The following is a 20556-nucleotide window of genomic DNA, read 5'->3' as shown; positions in this document are numbered from 1 at the left end:
AAGTTTTACTCATAATTTTTGCACAAACCCTGTGAAAAGTGAAAAATCACCAGTTTCGCATGCTAAGAAAAATGTTTTGACCCAGCTTATTTCTGATCATTGTCCTGGTGAGATTCCTGTTTCCTGTATTAAAGACTGGTTAATGTTGGGATGTCAGATCTGGAAGAGGAAATATGTCTGTTTCTATTATAACTGTTGGATGAGTGATTTTTCCAAGCAAGTACATACCTAGGATACATGAATGCTTGAATGTAATTGTGGAGTATTGTGGAGAAACACTGGCATATGGTTTTCTCTAAATCTGCTTAGAGTGCTTATGTCATGAATTTTGGTTATTTTCAGAATGTTTCCCCAATTGTATCATTCAGAAGGAATTTCCTACACAAAAGGACTCCTTGGACACACACACTGTAATGTTGTCTAAGGTCCAGTGATGTGAGATCTATGGTGGAGATGTTCCAATGCCCAAATGGCAGGGGCCTAACACACATTGACTTTCAGTGGGAGTTGAGCACATAACTACAGTTTGTGCCTTTGAAAAACGTCCTACTTGCAACTAGGAAATCTTTGGTCCTCTGGCAGTATATTCTGGATATCCTTATTTATTTATTTGGTATGGCTCTTTGCACTTACTGTGTAAAATTGTCTGTTTGTCACCAAACAGCATGATGGGTTCCCATGGCAGAGCAGTAGATAATTAGTTGTATACAGTCAGGCTGAAATTCAGTTTCATGTAATTCTACTGTCGAAGGGGAGCTTAGTGCAGACTTGAAGGGGAAGCAGAGTCCTGGCCATAGATCTGTATTTATATAGGTCCAACTGCTATGCTACACAGGAATTGTGTCCCCTGCAAAAAGTGGCCATGGAAGGGCTGTAAAGCTCACCCAACACCATGTCAGTGGTTTGGGTAATTAATTTAGTCCCTGAATTCACTCTTTACTTGGGTTTTATTTGTGGACTCAAGAAAGAAATTAAATTCACCCTCCATCTGTTAGATGCTTATACTGGTAGGTACCATCCTTAATCCTGGTTTTGGAGCCAACTCCCAAATGGACTTGCAGTAGGACAAATGGAACCAGAAAAAAGGAAAGTTTCACCTGGTCCAAATTTGAAAGAATTGTATGTTTGCACATATTCAGATATGGTCAAGTTGCTCAGGTTGCTGGCAGAGGGCATTTCTGTGATGCACCATCTCAAAAGTAATAGCAGATGTACAGAGTTAGCCACTGCCAACTTAGTGCCAAGACCAAGAAAAATACAGGTGTTCAAATAAAATAGTGGTGGAAGCTGGAGTCCAGGAAGCATAGTAAAGGTCAGCTTTAGAAGTAGCTTGAATGTTACTAACAGCACCACAGTGGGTCAGGTTACTATCAGTTTTACTATCAGTTTTAATAGTACAAAAATTTACTATCAGTTTTAATTGCAATGATTTTCAAAAATGCATAAAAAGTCCAGTGGAGCATGACTTATAGTCTATTCAGTAATATCTAAACCTGCTTGTTTAATTGAACAGAATTTATTTTTGAATTAAAGAAATTTGAGAATTGGTCTGTGGTTCAGATAAAGGAGGATGTACTACCTGGGTACATATAAATTTGTATATGCTGCAGGTATAAATTATATTGTGTACGTACATGTCTGTGTATATATGTGTGTATTTCATCTACACATGTGTATCTATAGTATACTTACATATTCAGAGTTCATATACTAATTGTTTTGTTCAGCTACTTATATGCAGGTATCATGGTGTTAGACACAGTATAGTTGGTAAAATTTTCAAAAACAGCTAGGGGCTTGTCTACCCGGTGGGGTAATGTATACTATGGGGTTGCAATTTCTAAAGGGCACCAATGCGTAGCTCATTAATTGGTCCATGAAGATCCTGCTGATGCTCACTGTAGGTTCCCTAGTGTGCGTAAATGTAATGCTCAGGAACCTTCAATGAGCACCAGCAGGATCTATGTGGACCAATTATTGAGCTACACATTAGTGCCCTTTAGAAATCATATTTTCATAGTGTGCATTACCCCACCATGTAGACAAGCTCTAGGTGAAAATTCTACCCAGAAGTTTCACCCACAAAACCTGAAGTTGTGGGCAAAAGGAACCCATCAGCATAAGCAATTGGTCAACTTGTGTGCACAAATAGGATTTTGCAGAGGGGTTTTGTGGTTGCAATTTGTGCACCCACATTTAAAAAATTGACGTTGTAGTTTTGTGATTTGTCTTGTTAGCAAATGATGAAGAGAAGCACAGACGCAAATTAGTGAATAGGTCAACCCAATTGAGTGTGTGTATATATATTCATTTCCCTCAGGAGTGTTTGATAACACATTTACAATGCAGTACTTTTCATATTTATTAAAGAAGACTCATGTGAATCCAAGCCTACACTGAGAGGTGGGTTATTTTTGTTTTTCTTTAATAATCTGTTGCTTCTGCTTTAACTTTTTTTAAATAAGGCTACATCTTTGAAATGTAGTTTGAAATAATTATCGGCATATACAGATGAGCAGATGAGTCAAGACAAGGAGATGTGAGGGGGAAAAAGCTGGAATACACAGTCTATATACGTGCAGCATTTTGTTTTAACATATCTTCGTTCTATTTTTAAATACACTAAAAAAAGAGATATTTATGTCATTTTTATAAAATCCATTTTGTAAACATACATATTGGACCAAATTCAGAGGTGATGTGTAAGGTGGTGTACGGTACATGTGGAGAAGTAAGTCCAAGGAAGTCAAGTGAATCCACTTTGAACTTTGGCAGGTGTAAATTACAGTCGAAACTGGTGGATGTGTTAGTTGCGTTTCCTACCACACTCCTCTTGTGCAGTGCTACTCATTTACACCATTTTACACACTGCCCCTGAATTTGGTGCAGGAACCTTTTTCGCCATTTCATGGCTTTGAGTTCCATGGTATATTTCAAAACTTTCATTAACAGGAAATCTTCAAGTCTTCTATTGCTTAAGGTCCACACAAAACATATCAGATTTACAAGACCATTTGTGTTGGAGGAACTTTCTAAATTCAGGTTCTTGTGCTGGTTCCCTCAGCTCCCAGTTCTGTGGTGTTTTGCTTTCCTACTCCATTTGATGCACTGGCAGCCTTACAGGTCATATCAGGATTTAGCAAGTTTTACTTTGTTGCTGAGGGATAGCTCAGTGGTTTGAGCATTGGCCTACTAAACCCAGAGTTGAGAGTTCAATCCTTGAGAGGGCCATTTAGGGATCTGGGGCAAAAATTGGGGTTTGGTCCTGCCTTGAGCAGGGGGTTGGACTAGATGATCTCCTGAGGTCCCTTCCAACCGTATGATTCTATGATCTCTTGAACCAGTGGAAGTAGGTCAGCAGAGAAGGGGAGGTCATGAGAGGTGCTGGAAAGGGAGGGGAACATAAGAAGAGGAACAGTGAGGTGGGGAAGCTGGGAAGCCAGAACAAGTGAAATAGGGGAAGAAGAGATGTGAAAATATCTGATTGGTGAAGAGGCTTCCACATTAGATTATGTCTCCAGTTAATTCTTCAGGATGCTTCTCCCTGCAAGTTAAGGTACAATATGTGATATATACAGAATGTTCTAAAATAGAAATGAAATTGCATTTGATTTTACTATAAAAAGTATAAAATACTTCGTCTTGATTTGTTTCTTCCCTGAAAACTGTGCTAACCTCTGGTATAGAGGTCTTTGGCTTTAAATGTGGGGCTATTTTCCTAGCAGACTCTAGTCCACCAACTGGGGGGAAATGGCACCTTTTAATTGCAGCAGATCAATCTTTTATCTCTTACTAGCAGAGATAAAAATAGCCCATTCTTTATAGATTGGTCTGTTGTTTACTTAAATACAAAGGGTTCCATGCTTACTGCTTCTGCAGAGCTACATTGATATCAGTGTCCTCTCCTGAATAGTAACATCACATTAGAGCTACATTCAGTTGGAAGGTCAAGGAGTAACACAAAGAGGACAAGACAGGTCAGGGAGTTACAGGGAGAAAGCTCCTCTTTTTCAAAGGTCAACCTTTTTTCAAAGGCCAGCTTGGGCCAGAGTAGCTAGCTGATAGCTGTTTAGTGGGCTGCGTGAAAGCAGTTAGTGGTCATATTCGAGTTCCTAACAGGCCTACTTGTTCGCAGATTCAGCAGAAAAGCCACAGACTGAATAAGCGTGAAACTGAACGGCGAGACTGGTGCTTCCAGGTCAGCATTGAAGCGTGTTGGAAAGGCAGTGTGAGGAAGCGTGCAGTGCCCCTCCCATGTTCAGTGGCTAGATGCGTTCAGACTCCAGAACTGTTCATCCAGCACCTCTCATGAGCACAACATTCACAAAAAGAAAGATTTTTTTAAAAACCAGTAGCACCCCCCCCCCCATTTTTAAATAAGTAAAGTCAAAGATGTAGGGAAAAGTTGTAGAGCAATGTAACTGGATGGGTGGAGGGAGATAGGCATTGAAGCAGCTATTTCAAACTGTAAAGAACCTTTATATAATATTACTTATATCTTCATCTGTTTCCCACATGTACTGTAATTTAAGAAACCATCCTACTGTTCAACCACACCTGCTTTAAAAAAAGGAACAGAATAATGTAAACATACTATAAAATGAACACCATTTAAAAACTGAGCATTGATCACCCACAGTAGTTAAATATATCATAGTATTTGTGGGATAATGAAAACTATAGTAAAGATAAATACCACAATGCAGTACACCTCAATTTTAATATTAATCATTCTGTGATTCGGTGCTTATTTTTTTAAAATGCAGCTATATAAGCCTTCTCCAATATATGTGTTTTTCAGTCAGTATACCCTGTTTGAAGGTTACATTGTTTGAAGGTGTGAGAAGTCTCTGAAGTGTGTATAAATTTGAATGACCAGTAAACTCCCTTCTATGTTATTTCTTCTCTCTGACATTAATATTGTGCGACCATATAGTAGGTATATTGTAGTATAGCATCTGTTATTCGTCCTTCAGATCTGTCTTTAACTTGAAGACAGTTGTTTTAGCATTAAATCTGACATCAAGGACTTCTAAAAATCCCTGTCATCTCTTTATTATCACACTCTAATAGCATCAACGAGATACATTAAGCAGTTCCAAGGGAAATGGGTGTTGGCTATTGCTGACAGGCCTTTGGTCTAGATTTGTTTGTGCTCTTCAGTTTGGAGTCTTATTGGTTCCTTTTGCCTTTACTAGAAGTCTTCAAACAAATATTAGTGTTCTCATTCTGTGACTGGCACTTTGCTTACAGTAAGCTGAATGAAACTACATTAGTAGCATCTGGATGTTAAATGCCTTTCTTTTTTTCATGATTCCGCTAGGCGCTGAGTGCCCTGAATTGATGTCAGTAAGAGCTGAGGGTCCCCAATACCTTGAAGGATCAGGCTCTAAATTGGGGGGGAGGGGGCAAAAACTGACGTGCATATAGAACTTATCTTTTAATTTTATTGTATAGTACACTGTATATCTCACATGAAGACACTACAGCATAGTTTGAAAATGTGTGTAAAAATTTTCAAAAAATCTTTGTATTTTCACAACGTGTTTGCATGCATCTTATTTAAATACATACATACAGGAAAACTTCTTCTTGCAGAAGTGCTTAGAGCCTGATTCTGCCAACCTTACTCAGGTAGAGTAGTACCTTACACATCACGTATCCTTGTTGAAATCAACCGGACAACTTTCAGAATAAGTTACTCAGTATAAGGGTGGCTCTTAGTTTTCTATTTATTTTGTTGAGAGAAAGCATTTGATTTCTCTTGTAATGTTTGTGAGATGCAGGATGAGCATAGATGGGATTTTTTTCTAACATTGCTTGCAGTTGTATTTTATTGGTGGATTTCTCTTTCCCTTCGCTGTGACCTGTGAATGTCAGAGTAGGCTGTCTGCCAATTTTGTGATCTGCTGCCTGCTTCAAAATGGAGGCAGGAAGGTATCCATTTTCATCAAGAAGATGACAGTGCTTCAGTATTCCTGACCATCTGGAGAGAGGAACTTTTTAATCAGAAACAAAAAATTGAGGCTTTAACATACATATATAATATATAAATTTAGCAAAAGAAAACTCAAAGTTAAACTATACCTTATGAGTCCAGACTTTTTTTCTTTTATGTTGTTCTGGTTAACATAACAAGAAAATACAAGAACTATTTTTGTAAAACGCTAGTTACAGAACTCTCTGGTGTATTAGTAAACAAATATAAGTAAATTAGTTTTTTGGCACACTTACTAAGTTTATTGCACACACAAATATAATAAGTACTAAAACAGAAGGTTTTTTTCCCCCGATGCACACACATGCTGTGTTGGTGGTCTTGTGTAGATCCAGGTTTTTAATAGTGCTTTCAAGCTGCTCTGCAAAGACCAAGTAACATGGGAATTTAATATCCCAAGGTATGTTTATAATTTTCAGTGCCCTTGATAGTGCTGTTTTTTAAATTTCATTTTTGCATTTAGGGAACAAAGAGTTTGACTTCTTCACACTGCTTTCATTTTTGTCCTTAAATGTGTGAAAGCTGTGTCCTTTCATATAATAAATCAGTATTGTTTCATGTTCTCAATACTTTGAAGCTCCGTAAGATCCCAGGTCCAACATATGTTAGTTGTACAGTGTATTTACAGCTAGAAACTGTTTGACAAATACCTCACCAATATTCTTGTCTAAGGCTGGAAAATGTCATACCTACATTTCTTTTGAAGCTTAAAATTTATTTTCTTTTCACACAAATACTGAGAATTTTGTATTCCAAAAGAAGTATTGTGTAATGTTAGGAACTGATTTAAACTGAACAAGGTAAATATTCAGTATTTTATTCCTGCTTCTTTTTTAAAGTGACATGCCTTGAAATATTTCAGTCATTGCTGAAGGCATACTAAATTAATCCTTTTTCCTTAGGTTTATGCCCCGTCAGCAAGCACTGCTGACTACAATAGGGATTCACCAGGTTATCCATCCTCAAAACCAGCAGCCAGCACTTTTCCTAGCTCCTTCTTCATGCAAGGTAAGATGTTACTGTCAAAGAGAAATATATTGTGCATACATTTCATGTATATATTTATTGACGTGTATTAGACACAGCATGGAATATCATCCTGTGTGCTGTTACGTTCGTTACCATTAAAATAAAGACCTGTAAGGCATAGACCATTATAGCTGTGAGCATCTTGTTTTGATCCTGTAATGAAATATAATAATGAAATAACTTACTAGATTCTTATCATTTGAATTACTTTAGGCTTTCTTTTCAAAGAGTTTGTGTATATGCACATATGTTATACATCTATTAAATGCTCATAATATGCATGGTACTTTGTGAATAAATCTGTGTATGAGGGAGAAAATTTATAAACTGTATAATATTTAGAGTACACAGCATAAAGTGTGTGTATATAATATATACTCTGTATTATAGCAACTTCTAAATCTGTTTTTAAATTAACTACATAGTGTCTCTCATTTTAAAATGTTAGTTTTTACACGTTCAGTATTGTATACTGTATTTCTTGCAATTACTCATAGTTATAACCCATTGAAATAAAGTTTCGGGTAACTTGTTAATTAAAAGTCCTGGAGTGAGTCAATGAAACAATCTATTTAGAAGTGTAGGACCCACATTTTGTCCTACTTAGGCAAAGATCAAAGAGCCTGAGAACCACATTCAGGCCATGATCTTGTAAACCAGTGGTTCCAAAACTTTTTCCGCCGCTTGTTCAGGGAAAGCCCCTGGCGGGCCGGGCCGGTTTGTTTACCTGCCGCATCCTCAGGTTCGGCCGATCACGGCTCCCAGTGGCCGCGGTTCGCTGCTCCAGGCCAATGGGAGCGGCTGGAAGCGGCGCGGGCCCAGGGGCATACTGGCCGCCACTTCCAGCAGCTCCCATCGGCCTGGAGCAGTGAACCGCGGTCACTGGGGGCCGCGATCGGCCGAACCTGCGGATGCAGCAGGTAAACAAACCAGCCCGGCCCGGCAGGGGCTTTCCCTGCACAAGTGGCGGAACAAGTTTGGGAACCACTGCTGTAAACAAATATGCATCTGTGTAACTCTGATTCCATCTTGCATCACTTTTAATGTGGCACATGGTCTATACTTCACTTCCATTGAGAGACTAGACTAAGCCACTGTGATCAAAAAGGAGTATTACATGCTGGTACCTGTAGTTGGTTCATATTACAGATAAGGAACATAAGTAAGGATGTTCATATCTGGGATTTTGGTTTCGTCCGATCACCGGGGTGGTGGAACCATTTGTATAGTGGGAGTGCTGAGAGCCATTGAACCAAACTGTAAACCCCGTAGATAATGGAAACCACTTCAAGCCGGGGGGGAGGCAGCACTCCTCGTTCTGGCACCTATGCCTATCACTATGTCTTACATTTAGTTTTGGGGTCAGGAAGAGAGGTAGATGCCTAGCAGAGTAGCTGCGTGGCAAGCACAGTAGGAAATTGGAGTAGGTGTAGGCCCCTGACAGGCTGAGCTGTTGCCTTAAGAATAGGAAAAGATCATTCATACCATCAGACTTGGATCTCAGCTATTTATGGAGTCAAAGGTTTGTAGGCTGCTCCACCACATCCGACTGTTAGACGCAGAAAATCACCATATCAGATGCTGCTCTTTCTACTTCCCAAGCTCACTAGTTTCTGTCTTATACCTGTGTGCCCCCAGCAGGGGATTTAAGGCAGCCCCTCAATCAATGGTAGTACAGTGGTTCTGTATTACCCCTCGAGAGAGAGGCCATTACAAAGGGAGACAGGGAAAGGAGAACGTTATCATAGAGTCCCATTCTGTCAGTTCCCTGGGAGATGATTGGTTTATGCCGCAAAGACCTATGCCTTCTCCCTGTGTTGAACCAGGAAATGAGGGCATAGGCTGAACCTGTGATCTCAAATTTAAATTGTGAAAATTCACAGAACAACCAATTCTGGAAAGTCATATAGAATTTAATAAAGGTGAGACCAAAAGAGTTCTATACAAATTAAACATTTGTAGAAATGAATGGAGAATGCTAACCTTTCTCTAATTTTTTTTAACTATCCTGTTAGAGATTTATATTAGTGATATAAATTTCTTCTAAATTGGGATTCAGAACACCTATGGAAAGGTTATTATGCTTTGTTAAATGTTATGGGACTTTTCCATTAAGAAACAAAAAACCTTGATAATTATAGATTTACTCCCAAGGATCTAGTTAAATGTAAAAAGTGTGGTTAAGTAGGCTAAGGACCCCTTTAAGTGCTTGACTTGCTTTAGGGGGTAACTTTTAAAAGTCAGAGATGCAGCCTGTATCTCATGGTATCAGAATGGAGTCACCCAGAAGGCATAGGCATTTTAGGTGCAGAAATACAAAATGGCTTGTGTATTTGCAGAGGAAGTAATACCTCTCTAAGAACCAAAACCTCTTAATGACACACCAGATCACCTGTGTGTAGGAAGTGTCGTCATTCAAAGGCTGTTAGACTACCCTTAATTCAGATTTGAACACTCATAGTTTATTTTATTTTGAAGCTCATATTTTGTCCCAGCTGAAATTTGTAGTAACTTGGGGTATATGTATTTAAGCTTGTGATAAAATGGCAGGGATAAAACTTTAGAGAAACTTTTAGCATCAGTTATGTGACTGACTTGAAATGATTAAAGATGATATTGTTATTCACTGTTGCTCAGTTCAGCTTAATTTTTTATTAAGAGCATGCTTTTATGTTAAATTTGTGTAGCCCTTAGGAGACAGAAAGACAATATACAGCATTCCTTTTATGGCTGCTGTCTTGTAATGTAAGCAATTAACCGACACAGTGATACATTGCATATGCATCAAGCCCCATTAGGACAGTTATTTTAAAGTTTACAGGAAAACAAAACAAAACAATTATATAACCAAGATTTATGGCCTTCAGAGAAGCCACATTTTCTTTCTTTTCTACAGATGGTCATCACAGCAGTGACCCATGGAGCTCCTCCAGTGGGATGAATCAGCCTGGTTATGGAGGAATGTTGGGCAATTCTTCTCATATTCCACAGTCTAGCAGCTACTGCAGCCTGCATCCACATGACCGTTTGGTAAGTTAACCTTCTAATGCATATGTGTACGTGTATGGAGAGAGAGAGAATACATAACGGCATGGTGTGGGACAAAGGTTTTATTGATACTCATTTGGGATGACCTGCATAAGTCACTCAGAGCTTTGCCACCTGAGGAGAAAGTGCCCATGCCAATCTCATGTCACTAAAATGTTTTTATTGAACCACAGTGTAATCTCATGCCACATATTTTACAAATAAGTATCTCAGGAGCGGTGAATTGTACATTCCTCCATCTGCAAGGCTTGGTACCTTAGTTATCATTGTCCAAACCTCTAAAACTACCTAAATAGTTTTTCTGTGGAAAATATTTCTATTATAAGGTCTTAGGTACCTATCAGCACTGGAAGCATATAACTTATATCATTGAAAGTTGGCAGCCAATCTTCCTAACAGGTAGTATAAAAGTCCTGGTTCTATCCCTGAAGAATCATAAGATATCAGAACAATAGTCCAGAACTTTACACTGTCCATTATACATGATATACCAACATAATTCTGGAGAGGAAGTTGGGGTGGAGGATTAGGAAGAAGGAAGTTGTTTCTCATAGGTTGTTCTTTTAGATTAAGTCTCTGTGGAAATTAATTAGCTCGTGAAATGAGTGTAGATTTATATTCATCACATGGACATCCCTACACATGAGATTTGGACACATGTATGCACATTATTATGTATATTACATTTTCCTCAACCTCCTTTGTATTTCTGAGTTTTTAGATAACTCTGTCTATTCCTTATTTTGCAAAAATATTTTTAAATATTTTAATAAATATTAGTGGAACACCATGCTATTCCTTCATTGCCTTTTCAACACAGAAGCAGTTTGGTAGGACTAATTCAGTCTGTGATATTTGATTAGACTAAAAAGAGAACTGCATAGACATTGTGCACAGCTTTGGGAGTATTCCCCTAACATCATGGCTGAGTTGATGCTGTGCACAAACAACACAATCCCGTCGACTCCCACTGCATTAGAAACACAAGGGAAAGTATACTGGGCAAAACGAAATGACAAGACTGGTGAAGAGAGATGCTTTTTTCCCCCAAACTTGTAAATTATTTCAGCTACAAATAGAGAAACTTTTTTTGTAATTTTATTTCCATGTGACCATCTTAGGTTCAACTGAGACACATTATTGGGTTTAGATTCAGCTTTTACTTATCAGAGACTATGAAAAAGGAGCCAAGGGTACAGGAGAAAAGATAGATATTGTTTTTAGGTGAACTAGGCAAAATTTTGGAGGAGTTTGGCTGTCCATAGAACTTACCATAGACTTCTTTTTAGCTAGAAAATGGTATACTTCTTATTGCAACTGAATTATCTTTGGGGGGAGGGGGAAAACATAGGTTTAAAATACAGGTTTGTGAATTTAGTTTTGTGAACTGAAAAAAGTAGTTCAAACTTTACAAGGTTAATAAATCCCTAGTTACAACCAATATAAAATAGCAGCTCAGCCATGTCTATTTAATGTTCGTAATGTAGGCACCCAAACAACCCTAAATGTTCCCTGTAGTTAAACAGTGAGAAAAAATATATAAAAAAAAATTGAATGTGTCTTTCAAAAGAATAAGTTTAATCTGATCTGGGACCATACACTATTTTTTGTTAATCATAAATGTATGGTTCTTGCATTGTGTCATTACACGGCAGAGTTATGGTTGTTTGAGTGCCCTTGTTTCTTTCAAGTTTAACCCTAATTTTAAATCCTTGGTTGATAAGTCATGGCTTTGGGATAGTTACAACATCTTTGTAATGGTCTGTACGGTAAATCAGTGATAGGTACTCTCAACCTTAACGCCTTCTAAATGTAGTTTTTATCTGGGAATTACTATTTGGCCTAATTGTCAGAGGTGGTGAGCACCCAGGGCTAGATTCACTATGGAAATTAGGAGTGGTGACACGCAGCCTTGAAAATTACTGCGCCTAGAAAATCACTGTGATTCAGAAAACATGAATTAGGTTCTCAGGCTCCTTATACGATAAATGGAAGGAGATAGGCACCTCAAAATGGGAGTCACAAAAGCCAGCAGTTTGGATGACACCCCACCTAAGCTAGCCAATGGGAGATACCAAGCAGAGGGTTTCTGTCCTAAGCCCCGCCTTTCTTAGGGAGATCAGTGCCTAAATCAAGGCTGCAGGGAGGTGCCTCCCTCTGCTTGGGATTCTCATCAGCAAACCCATCCTTGACACACGTGACCCAAGTCATTTTTGCAAGAAGCAGGTAGGGAAGGAGAACAATGACTTTTAGCCCAGTAGTTAGGACACTCACCAGGATGCAGGAGGCCCTCAGTTCAAGTTCCATCTTTGCCTGGGGTGGGAGAAGGCATTTGAACAGGACTCTACTACTGCTCAGGATATTCCTTCTCTTTGTCCTGTTGAAGCTGTTCCACTCTGGGTAAATTGGGGCATCCCCAGTAACCAGTCCCCCTGCTCCAGGAACTTTTTAAATAATTAATTCACAGTTCTTGTGTGGGGCCTGAACCAGCAGGTGAGCTCAGAACATGCTTCATAGATTGAGCCCTGCAGGTGAGTTATTCAGAGGAGAGCCTGTTTTCCCATCACTCTGGGGCTGAGGAGTCCAGATGTCTAGAGTGAAGCGGCAGTATGTCTGGGTGCTCAGAGACAGAAGCATAAAACACCTTGGGAAAATATACTGCCAAAATGTTGATGCTGAGCTAGGTTAGGCACCTACAGTGTTCAGCCGCAGTTGAGCAGGGGCTTTGTGGATCCCAGTGGAGCATTATTCTGGGATTTAGGCACCTAAAGTGGCAGTTAGGAGCCTAAGTCCTTTTGTGAATCTAGCCCCCGGGGCTCCCATTGACATCAATGTGAGTTGCAGGTGCTCAGCACTTCTGAACCTTGGGTCCGTATTATTTATTGTCCCACTTCTCTATATTAGTAAGGTCTTCCGTGCCTAAGGTAGCACAGGGGGGAAGCATTGGTATTTTAATTGCTGTCCTATATGATTTCTACGGGGACAAAAGTGGGAGGTCAGCACCTTTAGTATATGCAGAGACTGTTGAGGGAAGCCAGAATGGCTTCAGTTCAAGCTGTACGTATATGTAAAATCTCTTGAATTGTTCGTTACCTGGTGGTACTCCAGTGCCAATACAGACAGCACAGAAAGAATAGTTGCTGTTTATTATTTCTGCTTTCTCATGGATTATACTTTTTTTTAATAGTTGCTTAGAATGCAGAGTACAATTTCCTCATCAAATTACATACATTTTAAGGCAGATCCCATGTTTGTGCTGAAATATTTGGTAGTATCCCTTCGATGTTTTCCCCCTGAGAAATGATAAACTCTTACTTGCTGATCCATTTTTGTGTGGGTGCCATGGAACAGAACTCAGCAGGGGTCATGGCATTACTCTGATTTAGACGGTTACCTGAAACAATGACTGTTTAGTGATTTGTGAGCAAAGTGACAAACTCTCTTAACCCAAAAAGAACAGGGGGACTTGTGGCACCTTAGAGACTAACAAATTTATTTGAGCATAAGCTTTCGTGAGCTACAGCTCACTCTGAAACCTCTCTTAACCCAGGTTAACTTCAGCCAGTTGGACTATGAGTTGCCATCCTAGGCTGGTTTATGTGTTAGTCAAAGCCTGAAATCTTTATTCAGACTTTACTCAGACAAAACCCCTGTTAGATTCCATTGAAGTTCTGACTGCGTAAGGAATGTAGGTTTTGGCTGTATAACTGTATGATGTGCTTATGCCCTTATAACTTCGAGGTAGACAGAATCCAAGTATTTGGTACTTAAATATCAAAAGTACCGTAAAAATAATACAATAAAAAATAAGAGAGAGAGAATTTTGTGGCCCAGATTCTATTTTTGGCCATCCTGTGCTTGGTGTAGGACCTCATGTAGGGGTAGAGTTCAAAGATGGCTTTATGATACTTTTATATTCCCCTGATCCAGGGGTTGTTTTAATTTATTCCCAGCTACCCAAGGAGCCACTGCAGCAGCCAGGGATTACCAAGGCATAGTGACACCCTCTTTTTCTTAGAGCTAAAAGATAACAATGTTCTAGGGCTTGTCTGCACACACAAACCACAAATAGATCTGCCATCAATCCACCACCCATGGAGTCTTGGATACTTTGATTCACCAGCTTTATAGTGCAGCTCCAAGCAGCAGGGGTGGAGAATTTGGCTCATTAGATCAACTAGTCTATCCCGGTGATGGCTTGTTTCCATACAGAATATATTCTCGTGCTTTGTCAGGTCTAGTTTTAAATATCACAAGGTAATGCGGATTCCATAACTTCCTTCAGGAGACTATTTCTCCAACTAATAGATATCACTGTCACCAAGTTTTTCCTGGTATGCAGCATACATTTTCTTTCTTAATTTCATCCTATAGTATCAAAGTTTATTAACTTTCCTGCATAGGTACCTGAGCAGAAAAAATCCTCATTCCTTTACACATGACAACAAGACCTGCTCCTTTAGGTGAAATACTGTAACAATCCTGAATGAAGTGATCCAGACAGCCCGTCTTTCATGCTTTATTATTTAAAATGTTCCACTTTTTATACTTTCTGCTACAGAGCTACCCATCACACTCCTCAGCAGACATCAATTCCAGTCTTCCTCCGATGTCCACTTTCCACCGTAGTGGTACAAATCATTACAATGCTTCTTCCTGCACGCCACCTGCTAATGGAACAGACAGTATAATGGGTGAGTTGCAGAGAGATCTGCATATGAATACGAATACAGCATTGCTTTCTTTCATTTCTCTCTCCTGGCATCTCATCTGCTTTGGTGCAGTATATCGCTACTGAACCTTTCTGTTTTAAGAGTTGTTAAAGTTTATTTCCTAATATATTTGATACTTTAGAAGAAAACTTTCTTCCAATATATGTCCAGAAAGATTATAAATATAATAGAAGTATGATTTAAATAAATATATTGTACCTGACCTATTGCCTTCCTTACTCATAATTTTTTAATATTTTATCTCTTGGTTATTTAAGTGTCTAAATATAGCATTTAATTCTGTAAAGCACTTTGGTTTAAAGTTTGTACTGAAGACACTACACAAACTAGGCGTCTGATGCTGTTGGCTTTGAAGTCGATGGAAAGTCAAATTTTATTGAATTAAGCTCCCCCTTTAATTGCATACAGTTCCTTGTGAACTGATACTTCACTCAATATATTTTAATGTTCATCCCCTTCAATTTTTTATTTGATTTCCACACAGTGTGGTAGAAATCAGTGATGGCAGCATGTTTGTGTAATAAGAAGAGAGCCTTCTTTTCTGAAGTTACTGATATTTTTGTAACAACCTCTGTAAATTAATAGCATACATCTGTATACTTTCTTAAATATTTGGCATATTCTGGTTCAGACTTAAATACAGGAAATAAAGAAATATTGGCTTGCCTGTATCACAAAGAACAAATAAAGCTAATTAAATACTTGGTAACTAGGGAACACATAGTTTGACACATGTTTCAGATTACACACATGATTCTGTATAAAATGACTTTAAGCAGGACTAATGCAGTAAGAATGGAGGGTGAGTTCAAGTATTAACACATGGGCATCATATTTTTCAAGGTCTCTAAACAAAGGAAAAATTTAATAGTCTCTTCTTCATTTGTCACTGTCTGAGATAATTGTATCCCTTTACAGTATAGGATTTCTGTGCTCAATCTTCCCATTCCATTGAGAAGTCTTCTTTTACAATGTGTTCCTTGCTTTTTTGTGAGTGTGACATGCAAAAATCATTATCTCACAAAAAGTCTGATAGCCGCAGTTTTAATGCATGGAACGTCTGTGCCTGGTTTTGTGATAGCCTTAAAGATAACAATATAGGGGCTCAGAACATTTGGGGAATGGAATATGAATATATTTCATTTTGAGTCCAGTCTTCAGGCCCTAAGCAGACAGTTTCTGAATTGGGCACCCATACTCTCATTGACTAGTAATTTACTACTGGAGCAGGTCAAAATTTTCTAAATTTAAAAATTTCAACTAACATTTTTGATGAAAATTGAATTTTTGACTAAAGCCCTAAAAATTTGCTATAAAATATTTTCAGGCTTTTTAACCATCTGTACTTACTATGTGGCTAGTCCCATTGGGCTACGTAGCAAAATCGGATCCTCAAGGGATTTTTGTTGTGTTTAATGTCCAGCAAGTGCTTGAGTATCCCTAAAACGTATTCTTGAAGGCAAACAGAACTATTTATTGCTAGTAAATTCCATAGATCTCGAAGAGACACTTTTGTAATTAATATTATTTGTGCACCTAAGATCAGCTTTATTCAGAAGAAGACCTGTGATCTTTTTGAACAGCACTGGATAAAAGAAATTTTCTGAATAGAATACATGACAACATTGACTAGAAGTGATGTTTAATCCTATGCATAGTATTGCCAATGTGTTTTTCAAAGGTCCAAAGCTATGCAATTTTTAAGCAACCGGTTATTAAGATAGATTTAATATAGTATATGCAAAAGATTACTTCAGAATATTCATGTATTAATCCTCCTTGCTACTTTGACTTCTAATGACATGTTTTTTTACATGATGCATTGCAATATACAGTTTTGTAATAGAAACTTTGTGTGTGTTTCCCCTTGAGACCTCGGTTTCACGTAATTTTGCTATTAGAGCAGTCACATAATACTGCGTTTTATTTTTTTACAAGATTGTAAAGCTTCCAGATATAGTGAAATGATGAACAGTTACATAGCTCAAGAGGAATATGAATTTTTTCCAATAATGTCAATATTTCATAGTTTGGGAAGTCCATCAACTATAAATACCGAGTTGAGCTAAGATTTCCTTCTACACAAAATCATAACTTCCATTCTACCTTCATATTAAGTGCTGTCCAGTCAAAAAGAGCATGGTTTTATAAGTTTGGATTCTAGTGTAAGAAGTCTGTATTTTTTAATGGAATGCTTTATTATAGATGTGCATCCAGTGTCCTGTCAGTTACATTGACTAGGTGTTCTAGATTTAATTATAGCTATTGAGATACAGGTGCCTGGGAATTTATTCAAAGAATTCAAGATTTTCAATCTGAATCACAGAAGTTAGAAATGGAAAAGAACTACTTCATCATCTTGTACATCCCACTGCCCATACAGGATTGTTCCTACAGGAGCTTGCTGAGAGGTTTCTAAGGAGTTAAGTGTAACATTGGATATATATATATACACCGGACCCTCGCTAGAACCCGGGATTTGGGATCCATATGTGGTATCGCGTTATAGCGGGGACCATGTTAAAATGAATTGCAATTAAAGTAATTAAATTTGGGATCCATGGCCGCGACCGCGTTCTATGTGAATTCGCGCTATATAGATGCGCCTTCTAGGGAGGGTCCGGTGTATTCTTCAGAATAGTTAGGAACCCACACCATGAATCCATCCATCACTGGGATAGAAAAAGCCTTTCATATTCTCTTTATCATATTAGCAGAGGTATGTTAAGTAGAAGTATAGCTCAAAATTAGAGCAATAACATTTGCTATTCATTTTCAAATCCAGTTGTAAAGTAGAGGAGTCCTAAGCTTCCAAGCAGGCATTTTCTCCTTCATCCCACCTAAACTTGGTCACAGTATCAAAGGAGCTCTACCTCCCTCAAACAGAGAGTCAAAAGCCATGGACTATAGCATTTCCATCAATCTCTTCAGCCTCTCAGACTGCAGTAGCACCAGCTTCCTACCAATCTAAGCAATGGCCTTTATTGCTGGCAGGGCAAGGAAACACCAGTGAAGTTGTGCTGTCACTTAGCAATCTATTAGCAACTTACATGCATGTTAGGGCTGCATGCTGAGATTGATATTTGTATTCAAATCAATCTAATTTGGGGAAAATAAGAACTGGCTCAATTTTTTGTCCATCATGCTAACTGAATCTAACCCTTTATTCAGGTTCAGAGTCATTTAACTATTTCAGCCAGTGAAGCCCAGACAACAAATATTTCAAACAAACCATCCTCCTCTAAAGTTCAGGGAGAGCCTCGTACCATCCTCGGGTCTCAGGTGTCCAGAATGCCTTCATCCTCTGGGCCTATTAATGATTATAGAGACCTAGCAACAACAGTAACACTATACACTAAAATTGAAAGCTTTGTGAAGGTACTCGTGCCTTCCATCACACGTCACTCCTCCTCCTTGTCATTCTGCTACCTTTACGTCCATGTTTCTACCCCTGTACTGACCATCCCAATCTGATTTGACTAGGGCTACATGTGCACTACAAACTAGGGGTGGGATTCCCCTGCTGGTGTACCCCTACTTGTGTAGCTCATAACTACGCTGCTGTTTATACTCATGCAAGCTTGATGAGAGGTAGTGTATAGATACGTGAGCAGGGGAATCCTTGTCTGGCTATGCCAAAAGAAGGACAGGAGACATTTGACGTGGTGGTTTAATCAGGCTGCAATGTTGTTATTAGATGTCTGGGACTACCCGGCAGATAAAAGTGTGCAGTACAGGTAACCCCGTGTTTATTCTGTAATTACCAAAAGGGCTTTTACCAGCTCCCCGTCTTTTTCCATCCAGATCCCTCAAGCAAATCCATTGCTGGGACTATACCATACCTCAGGGGCTCCCACCAGCTTCCCCTCTTTTTCCCTCCAGATCCCTCCAACAAATCCATTGCTGGGACCTTACCATCCATCACCAGCCCCCTCGTAGGAGGGTTAAGGTGGGCTATTACAATGGGGGGTTGGCTCCTTGCCATACCAATCATAGGAATCCCCAACTGGCCCCGGTTCGTTCCTTTAATGAACACCTCTTTCTTAAGTCCTTCTGCTTTAGTCTTGGTCCATGTAAAAAGGAAGGTTTTAGATGCCGAGCTGCCCTTTTAAACCCTGCATTCCCAGGGGATGAGTCAGCAACCACGCTGTCCCCTTTTTGCAGCAGTTTTCATCTCTCTCCCCCCGCCCCTGCCAAACACCCACGCCCCGCTTAAATGTGCAGGGCGATCACACCCCTAGTTCACAGTGTGGATGTAGCCTAAATATACGAGAGAGTGTGTGTTTTGGGCACTCTCAGGTATACACTGGTACTGCCAATAAATACGAGCATTAATTTACGTTCCAATGAATATTAGAAAAATGTATGCACTCTAAAGCTTGTACACTCATCAAGATGGACTTGGAGGTGTAAGGATGAAAACAGGGGCATAAGGATAAGCATTCCCTGTCTTCTTCCCCCTGCTTTCCCATTTAGAGCAGGAGCTTGTCTTATTTGTATGAGGTGCTTTGTTTTGTTTTGTTTTCTAACAGAAAGCATTCTTGACCGAGTGTGGTTTTATTCAGCTAGATTAGGGCAGTACTTTTAGTTTTGGATCCACATATAAATGAATCAGCCGCAGTGTTTGTTTCGCAAAATGTCTGGGAAAACACATTCTTAGGGGAATTTTTCTTGTGACTCCACCCCAAAGCATAGCCCTAGTGCACCTCCTTATTTTTCATATACCGTTCTTCTGTGTAGGGCACCACTTAAGATACCAGTGGTGGTTCTTTACAAAAGTTGGAGTTACATTCCAGTTGTTTAAGCATCCCAATTTCATTGCATAACAAAACAAATAAGCCTACCTCATGTATATCTTCAATGTGTAATTAATTATATGTAATATATTAAATTATTAATAATTACTTTATATTTTAATGAATGAAAAAGGAGTAAGTTAGTTATATTTTAATGAATGAAAAAGGAGTAAAGAGAAAGAACAATAATGCAGGTCACCTGCTTATCTGGGATGCCATGAGTTAACTGCTCCTTTCCTCTTGTACAATTTGGTGTCTGTCCTACATCTAGAGATTGTCAAAACAATCTCTGTGGGCTTGGTCCTTTTACCCCTGAAGTCCATGGGGCTCAGTGTGCTAAGCAGACCCCCAGCTGCTGTCAGACCATAGACCATACTGAACCTCTTATTAGGACCTTATGTACTCCTAAAGAAATTAGCCATATCTGTTTTCACTTACTCCCTTAAGGCTAGAGATCTTCTTGTCACCCACAATTTTCAGTCAGCACTTACATCATCATAACAGCTAAACAAAAGATTAGTTTACATTTAAATAAAATACTAATTTATTTGAGAAATAGAGAGAAATACACAATAGGCCCATTTATTTAGAGTAATCTCAGGCCTGGTCTACACTTAACACTTAGGTCAACTTAGTTACGTTGCTCAGGGGTGTGAATTTTGCACACTGCTGAGCAATGTAGTAAAACCAACATAAACCCTATATTAGACACCACTAGGGTGACAGGGGAGTTCTTCTGTCGACCTAGGTACCACCTGTCAAAGATTTACTACAGTGGGGGAAAAAACCCTTCCATCACTGTAGCAAGTGTCTATACTACAGCAATGTAGCTACCAGGCTACAGTTGTTCCACTGTAGCACTTGTAGTGTACACACATCACATTTACTCTCAGACTATGAAATCTTCTCTTTCAGGAACAGATCCGAGTTCAAAGTCTGGATGTGTCCAGTT

At 39.0% G+C, this 20556-nt stretch overlaps 1 protein-coding gene across 19 annotated transcripts in view; it reads left to right on the top strand.

Moving 5' to 3' along the window:
• Positions 1 to 20556, top strand: part of TCF4 (transcription factor 4) — a 316621-nt gene that overhangs the window by 255690 nt on the left and 40375 nt on the right. For 18 of the 19 annotated variants that reach the window (XM_074952379.1, XM_074952376.1, XM_074952383.1 and 15 more), the window contains 3 exons: positions 6901 to 7006; positions 9924 to 10057; positions 14637 to 14769. In XM_074952379.1, the coding sequence (XP_074808480.1) occupies positions 6901 to 7006; positions 9924 to 10057; positions 14637 to 14769 (373 nt within the window). Of the gene's footprint in view, positions 1 to 4183; positions 4199 to 6900; positions 7007 to 9923; positions 10058 to 14636; positions 14770 to 20556 lie in introns of those variants that run through there. The other variant, XM_074952389.1, reaches the window with a different exon arrangement.

The sequence above is a fragment of the Natator depressus genome, chromosome 5, assembly GCF_965152275.1.
Source record: "Natator depressus isolate rNatDep1 chromosome 5, rNatDep2.hap1, whole genome shotgun sequence".
NCBI lineage: Eukaryota > Metazoa > Chordata > Testudines > Cheloniidae > Natator > Natator depressus.
This window is presented reverse-complemented; position numbering and strand designations above follow the sequence as displayed.